General features: G+C 43.3%; 1 protein-coding gene across 2 annotated transcripts in view; it reads right to left on the bottom strand.

The window, feature by feature from the left end:
- LOC116971216 (INTS3 and NABP interacting protein) overlaps positions 1 to 8319 on the bottom strand; it is a 48187-nt gene extending 39868 nt beyond the window's left edge. The window contains exons 1-2 of one of the 2 annotated variants that reach the window (XM_033018187.1): positions 8047 to 8319; positions 3023 to 3067 (exon numbers count right to left, since the gene is read on the bottom strand). In XM_033018187.1, the coding sequence (XP_032874078.1) occupies positions 3023 to 3067; positions 8047 to 8287 (286 nt within the window). In that variant the 5' untranslated portion in view covers positions 8288 to 8319. Of the gene's footprint in view, positions 1 to 3022; positions 3068 to 7537; positions 7758 to 8046 lie in introns of those variants that run through there. The other variant, XM_033018188.1, reaches the window with a different exon arrangement.
- Positions 8320 to 8924: the final 605 nt, after the last annotated feature.

Raw genomic sequence — 8924 nt, forward strand, 5'->3', positions numbered from 1 at the left:
GGACGAAATGCAGAATGAGTTAGGATACACAGTGGAATATTGCTTAAAGTTGTATATGTGTGTTGGTGGAGCGAGATCTGGGTCCCCCAGAAACTGCACTGGTTTGTTCCGCGACAAGCCGATTGTACCGCATTCACCGTTTGTAACACCTTTTCCCACGGACACCTTTCAGAACAAGCTCAGAAACGGCTTCTCTTTTGTCCGTTTTCAGGTGAGCCGACAGTGTGGAGAGGTGGGGGTACGCGACTTTTGGCTGTAATGGATATTTGTCACCGAACCAGCCGAATTCCTGGAGACCAAACACCACTTATATAGCTCGTTCTACCTGTTTAGCTAAAAAATGACCCCCCTCCCCCCCCTCGGGGAGAACAGCGAGGGTTCTTTGTTCTTGTTCCGAATTGTGTCAGAGTTGAAGAAAAGTGCCGGTTTCCACGCGCGACTCAAGCGGTGACCTGATCTCTCTGGGAAAAGGAGAAGTTCAAAATGCAATATATGTGGCCGCACTGAATTCTATCTTTAATAAGTCTCATAATCAGGCAACCATGAACTAGACAGACAAAATGCTGGAGTGACAATGGGTCAGGCAGCATCTCTGAGGAATACGTAATATTTCGGGTCAAGACCATTCTTCAGACGGGTCTCGACACGAAACGTCACCAATTCCTTTACTCCAGTCCCGCCGAGTTTCTCCAGCTTTTTGTACACTTGTTCAGACTTTCGGTTATTGATCTGCAAAGTTTCTGTGGAATTTGCCTGACAATCCACAAATTGCTCTGCTTGCTATCTCTCTTCATTTCTTTTGATTTTTCTGATGCCCTATTCACACCCTGTTCCAATCCGATTCATTCTGGATCTGATCTCGCACACTGTTCATACCTCCAAGTTTATGCCATATCAATCACCACAAATTTAGGACTGGTTCATCTTTCTTCGCAATCTTTTTAAACAGCAAACGGGCAACTGATTGAATGATTACTGCATTGAAAAGCTATTTTAAAGAATCTGCACAGTGTCTCAATTGTGCAGCAGCTCCACAAATAATAACACAATCATATATTTTTATCACAGTTAACAGTACACGCATATGATTTACAGTTTAGCTACTCAATGCCGCAGGATGGAGATGTCTTCTTTAACACTGTTGCTTATTAAAACAGACCTTCATCCACGGTGGCTCAAGAGTATCTTGGGAGAGGAACTTGGAACATCGCAGAAATGACAAGTAAACGACAAACATTATCATACCGGTGGGAACTTAGTTAAACTCTTGATCATATACTTGGAATCTCGTACACAACCACGAGTTGTGATTATTACCAACCACTTTCTGTTATTTGCACTATCAGTTTATTTATTCATGTGTGTATATATTTATATCATGGTATATGGACACATTTATCTGTTTTGTAGTAAATGCCTACTATTTTCTGTGTGCTTAAGCAAAGCAAGAATTTCATTGTCCTATACAGGGACACATGACAATAAACTAACTTGAACTTGAACTTGAGTCTTTCACTCAGGGTACCTCGTGGGTCAGCTCGCACAGTGAGACAGGGCTATTAAAATTTCACCTTTAAATGTCCTCCATTTCTCTACTACATCCTTCCCATAAAACAAAAAGTCCCAATGCACTCCTTTTAAATCCTTTCGCATCTCCTCAAAGTTAGTCTTTCTCCAATCAAAAATCTCAACCCTTGGTTCAGTTCTGACCTTCTCCATAATTATATTGAAACTAATGGCATTGTGATCACTGGACCCAAAGTGCTCCCTGTTAACAAGAGGTCCAGCATTGCCCCTTCTCTAGTAGATAGCTCTATGTATTGCTGCAAAAAAACTATCCTGCACACATTTTACAAACTCCAAACCATCCAGCCCTTTTACAGAATGTGTTTCCCTTGAGTGGAAAATTGAAATCTCCCACAATCACTACCTTGTGCTTACTACTAATATATGCTATCTCCTTACATATTTGCTCTTCCAATTCTCGCTCCCCATTAGTCGGTCTATAGTACACCCTTATAAATGTTGCTACATCTTTCCCATTTCTCAGTTCCACCCAAATAGGCTTCCATTGATTACCCTAAACTATCGTATTATTTTTATTTGGGTTTTCCTCTGTTTTAGGTACTTATCTATTGTCAGGACTTTATTTCTCTCCCCTATTCCAATTTCTTAAGATCTCTCACTACTTTCTATATTCAATTTGCAGACTTTGATTTATACAATTGTCACTGGATTCTTTTTCTCCTCTTATAACTTTAGTTATCTTCCCATTGAGTGAAATATATATACACAATTTTTAAATGAGTTATATTTTGAAGGTTCATGTTGTTGGATTACTATTGTGACTATCAACTATTGATTGCAATCTATCAATATAATAGCCAGTTTCCACGCTGTATCTCTAAACAAAACTAAAACTAAATATTCACAATATACAAGGAACAGGTCAGACTGATTATTTTTCAGCCATCTAACTCTTGACTCCCAGAACAGTACAATAATTTCCAAGAGTCAAAAATTAAGTTTCTACCGGGAACTGAAACATAACTGAAAACTTTGTACTGATACCCAATGAGACATGACAAGAACAACTTCAACCGCATACATACACTTACCAGCTATAATGAATGATGCAAGGGTGTGTGGTGGCCACTGGGGGGAAGGGAGGAAGTTTGAGGACAGCATAAAATATTTTAGAAAACAAACAGGGAAGAAAGGCAAACCAATGAGGGCAAGAAGAAACTGAAAACATTTATTTTTGGCCTGATGTCCATTTATCACCTGTACATTTTTGGAAAAGTCTTGGGACCTTTCTTCTACATTAAAGGCAGTTTATTGCAGAGAGACGCAGATGAAACCACAAGTAGATCGGAGCTTTTCCAATCATAGGTGCCCAAACAATGAACTGTCCTTGATATATTGCTATTGTTATAATATGGGAAAGAACGGTTGCTGAAATTTACTTTAATTTCTAATCACTAGGCATGTATATCTATAATTATTCTTTTCCACATCTTACCTGGCGCTGGAGGGTTTGTTGTCATTTCTGTTGAACACCCAAAATCTATATAAAAAATAAAAAAGATAATTATAATTATAAATTTGGTAACAATTAGGAGGTTAAGCTTGAATAGTAATGAACGCTTATCTTTTACAAACATCGTAGAAACTGTTATTGGCTTTATCGTGTATCTGTACACTGTAGTCATCTTGTTTGTAATCATGTATAGTCTTTCCACTGACTGGATAGCACACAACAAAAAAACTTTTCACTGCACCTTGGTCAAGTGACAATAAACTAAACTAAAAAAAACTCAACTAAATGTAGAGAATTTCAGTAATGTGGAGAATCTATATTTCTCCAGCAGCAAATTATTTAAAGATTTTGGACCAATGATTTGAGGCCCAGGCAACAGACAGGCCTGGCAGTATAATCGTTTATGCAGCTTCAGGTTGTGTTTTCAAGGTTGGTTACAGAATTTGAAGTATAGTTGGAAAGCCTAAGATCAAACAAATCTTGTATTACTACATCCCAACCATTTTTGCAGATGATTTCCAGCAATCATGTATCTCCTCAGTTGGTTAGTCTTATCCAGTTGAGGGGTTGAACCAGCTCTAAAATGACTGTTATCCCAGTCTATCAAAGCAAGTTGCAGAATCTGCAGAGCAAGCTTTATGAAACAGTTACTGGCAATATCAATTGGCGTTTGTCTCATATATAGCACTAAGAAGATGTCAGGTTGCCACAAGGATATCTTTAATATAGAGTGACAACATAGTTTGCCACTCTAAGGAAAGTACTAATTTCAAAGCCAATATGTCACATGAATGCAAACTGAAAGTTAAATAGTGAATTCATGAACATGTTGGAAGTTGAGCAAATCAAAACATGAATCGCAGGGGACGGGGGACGGGATAAAACTTTCATCTGTACTCAACCTAAATTAACGCCAGGAGATCGTAACACCTTAAGACTGGTTCCTGAATTCCCTGGCCAGTTTTGTAGATGAGCAACTTGTATTATGCAGCTCGCACAGAATGGTGTAAATCTATCTCCATAATTATTACATGAATGTACAACTTGCACATCTATACTTTTCCCCAATACATCGTAGCACCACAGAGTACAGCTTTTAAATGATATAACTAGTAAACATAACCTGCAGGACATCATTAAAAAGTGATGTTACATGCAAATTGTAGGAACAACACTTCATATTCCACGGGTAATAGGTAAAGGAACCACTAGGAGGTAGTGACCATAATATGATAAGTTTTTAATCTGCAATTTGAGAGGGAGAAGGTTAAATCAGAAGTGTCAAATGTGGGTCCCTTGAAAGCAGTAACAGGTGAAATTATTATGGGGAACAAGGAAATGGCAGAAGGGTTGAACAGGTACTTTGATTCGGACTTTACTAAGGAAGACACCAACAATCTCCCAGATGTACGAGAGGACAGAGGAACTGAAATAAATTTGCATTAGGCAAGAAATAGTATAGGGTGGACTGATGGGACTGAAGACTGATAAATCCACAGGACCTGAAGGTCTGCATCCCAGGGTATGCAAGGAGGTGGCTCTAGAAATCGTGGACGCATTGGTGATCATGTTCCAATGTTCAATAGATTCAGGATCAGTTCTTGTGGATTGGAGGGTAGCTAATGTTATCCCACTTTTCAAGAAAGGAGGGAGAGAAAACAGAGAATTATAGACCAGTTAGCCTGACATCGGTGGTGGGGAAGATGCTGGAGTCAATTATTAAAGAAGTAATAACGACACATTTGGATAGCAGTAAAAGGATTGGTCCAAATCAGCATGGATTTATGATGGGGAAATCCTGCTTGACTAATCTGGATTTTTTTGAGGATGTGACAAGTAAAATGGATGAAGGAGAGCCATTGGATGTAGTGTATCTGGACTTTCAGAAAGCCTTTGATAAGGTCCCACACAGGAGATTAGTGGGCAAAACTAGAGCACATGGTATTGGGGGTAGGGTATTGACATGGATAGAGAATTGGTTAGCAGACAGGAAACAAATAATAGGAATAAACGGGTCCCTGTCAGAATGGCAGGCAGCGGCGAATGGAGTGCTGCAAGGCTCGGTGCTGGGGCCGTAACTATTTACAATATACATTCATGATTTAGATGATGGGATTAAAAGTAACACTTGCAAATTTGCAGATGACACAAAGCTGGATGGCAGTGTGAACTGTGAACCTCATGTGAGGTTCAAATGACAAATAAAAGGTATTGTATATTGTATTGTATTGAAGAGGATGCTAGGAGGTTGCAGGGTGACTTGAACAGGTTGAGTGGGCAGATGCATGACTGATGCAGTATAATATAGATAAATGTGAGGTTATCCAGTTTGGCGGCAAGGACAAGGAGGCAGATTATTATCTCAATGGTGTCAGATTAGAAAAAAAGGAAGTGCACGAGACCTGGGTGTCCTTGTACACTAGTCACTGAAAGTAAACATGCAGGTACAGCAGGCAGTGAAGAAAGCTAATGGCATGTTGGCGTTCATAAAAAGAGGATGCGAGTATTGGAGTAAAGAGGTACTTCTGCAGTTGTACAGGGCCCTGGTGAGACCACATATGGAGTATTGTGTGCAGTTTTGGTCTCCTAATTTGAGGAAGGACATCCTTGCTATTGGGGCAGTGCAGCATAGGTTCACAAAGTTAATCCCCGGGATGGCGGGACTGTCATTTTAGGAAAGATTGAGCTTGTATTCACTGGAATTTAGAAGGATGAGAGGGCATCTTATAGAAAACATAAAAGGCTGGACAAGCTAGATGCAGAAAAAATGGGGAGGCCATTTAAAACTGAGATGAGAAAACCTTTTTCATCCAGAGTTGTGAATTTGTGGAATTCTCTGCCACAGAAGGCATTCACTGGATGAATTTAAAAGAGAGCTAGATAGAGCTCTAGGGCCTAGCGGAATCAGGGGATATGGGGAGAAGGCGGGCACTGGTTACTGATTGTGGATGATTAGCCATTATCACAATGAATGGCTGTGCTGGCTCGAAGTGCCAAATGGCCTCCTCCTGCACCTATTTTCTATGTTTCTCTGAATACTGCAATTTTTAATACTTAATCTACAAACTAGCCCCCCCCCCTTTATTATTTTTTTTCCTATCCCTCCCCCCTCCCTGTGCCTCACACGTTTCTCCACAATCCGCAAGAAATGCAACACCTGTCCCTTCACCTCCCCCCTCGACTCCATTCAAGGACCCAAGCAGTAGTTCCAGGTGCGACAAAGGTTCACCTGTATCTCCTCCAACCTCATCTACTGCATCCGCTGCTCTAGATGTCAGCTGATTTACATCGGGGAGACTAAGCGGAGGTTGGGCGATCGTTTCGCCGAACACCTCCGCTCAGTCCGCAATAACCTACCTGAACTCCCGGTGGCTCAGCACTTCAACTCCCCCTCCCATTCCCAATCCGACCTCTCTGTCCTGAGTCTCCTCCATTGCCAGAGTGAGCAACACCGGAAATTGGAGGAACAGCACCTCATATTCCGCCTGGATTGCTTGCGTCTGGTTGGCATGAACATTGAATTCTCCCAATTTTGCTAGCCCTTGCTGTCTCCTCCCCTTCCTTAACCCTCGAGCTGTCTCCTCCCATCCCCCCGCCCTCGGGCTCCTCCTCCTCCCTTTTTCCTTCCTTCTCCCCCCCATCAGTCTGAAGAAGGGTTTCGGCCCGAAACGTCGCCTATTTCCTTCGCACCATAGATGCTGCTGCATCCGCTGAGTTTCTCCAGCATTTTTGTGTACCTTCGATCTTCCAGCATCTGCAGTTCCTTCTTGAACACTTTCTCCACAATCTGCCTGGATTCCTTCCTCCAGCTTCATAATTCACATCTCTTCCATCCTTAACTCACACCTTTTGCCTTTTCATCTGTTCAATCAACTGCCTATCAAACTCACCCTCACCTATATCCACCTATCACTCACCAGGCTTTGTCCTGCCTCTCCTCTCTTCCAGCTCTCCTCATCCCCACCACAATCAGTTTGAAGGGCCCCAACCTGAAACGACACTTCCATGTTTTCCAGAGATGCACCTGACCCGCTAGTTACTCCAGCTCTTTGTGTATATTTTGTAAGTCATCATCTGCAGTTCCTTCTGTACATTAGAGTTGAGTATAGGAGCAAAGAGGTCTTTCTGCAGTTGTACAGGGCCTAGTGAGACCACACCTGGAGTAATGTGTGCAGTTTTGGTCTCCAAATTTGAGGAAGGACATTCTTGCTATTGAGAGAGTGCAATGTAGGTTCACAAAGTTAATTCCCAGGATGGCGGGACTGTCATATGATGATAGAATGGAGCGGCTGGGCTTGTGTACTCTGGAATTATATGCACAAAAAGCTGGAGTAACTCAGCGGGACAGGCAGCATCTCTGGAGAGAAGGAATGGGTGACGTTTCTGGTCGAGAGATACTGCCTGTCCCGCTGTTACTCCAGCATTTTGTGTCTATCTTCGGTGTAAACTAGCATCTGCAGTTCCTTCCCCACACAAAGATACTTGCTCAGGACTGACCCATGGTGCGGCAGGCCGACCTGAAAAAGGATCTCGACCCGAATCGTCATCTATTCCCGTTTTCTCCAGAGATGCTGCCTAAATCCGCTGTTACTCCGGCATTTTATGTGTGTATCTTCTATGTTTATCAGCATCTGCGGTGCGGTTCCTTTCCCCTTCCCTGCACAAAGCTAATAGCTCGGGGACTGACCCACGGCTCGGACAGGTCGCTCCACTCTCCAGTGGAGGGAGCGCGCGCCGCTTCCGCTGCCGCTGCCGCTGCCGTCACACAATGGGGGACGGAACGCGCGCCGGTGTCGTCACAATAGGGAGTGTGCGCGCCGCAGCCGCAGCCGCTGATGTCACAATGGGGGGCTGCGATGGCGGTTGAATCGTCGCTCGGCTCCGGGCCTGCGACGCAGCAATGAAGGGGCGGTGGCGGCCGTGTGGGGAGAGAGAATATTATTCATTCATTCACTGTCTGTCTGCCTTTCCTCTTGACATTTGTTTCCCCCACCCCGTGCACCTACCGAGCGCCTCTTCCTCCTCCACCTCGCCCGTCTCCGTTACTGATCGCCTCGCACTCGGCGAGACACAACTTAAAGACGAAGCGGCGCGGCCGCGGCCGGGCGATGGCGCATGCGCGCACTCTGCCGCTCCGGAGTGCGCACAGGCCGGCGCGCATGCGCGAGTGCAGGTTCTAAACATTGCCCAGGAAGGAACTGCAAGTCGAAACACAAAGCTGGAGTCATTCAGCGGGACGGGCGGCATCTCTGCAGAGAAGGAATAGGTGACGTTTCGGATCAAGACCCTTCGGCTTTTTTATTTACCTTTCGGCTTTTGTTTTAAAAAACGTCTTGATTTTTTTGAGAAATCAATCGATCGAAGAAAGCTGATCCTAAATCGTTATCTGAGTGCGTGAAAAGCAAAGATCTTATATAGCTATAAGATCTTTGGTGAAAAGTGTTGCAATAATCTCTGAATTGTACAAACGGGTCACAATCTCGACTGAGGCGCGCATCTGCCATGGCACCAATGCGCAGGCGTTTTATCGCCGCAGAGGCAAGTTTGGGGTCGAAATCGGACAGAGAGCTCTTAAATTGGGTGCAATCATTGCTTGTAAGAAAAAAAAACATAGGTGGATTGCAAATGAATGTGCCTTGTTTTCCTATTGAATTCATGTACACACACTGACGGTGGATTCCCTCCAACTCAATGGATTGTTCATGAAACTCGGGATAAGTCCATCCGAGGACGATATAAAGATTGTTCCTCAACATCAGTCACTCCTCTTGTTCCCTTAGCTACCATTTAAAGGGCAGGGGAATGGGAATTAGAAAGTTACAAATAACTTTGTGTGACACTCCTAAGCCAACTGGAATAAAGAACAGTACAGCACAACAATAGG

The sequence above is a fragment of the Amblyraja radiata genome, chromosome 3, assembly GCF_010909765.2.
Source record: "Amblyraja radiata isolate CabotCenter1 chromosome 3, sAmbRad1.1.pri, whole genome shotgun sequence".
Taxonomy (NCBI): Eukaryota; Metazoa; Chordata; class Chondrichthyes; order Rajiformes; family Rajidae; genus Amblyraja; species Amblyraja radiata.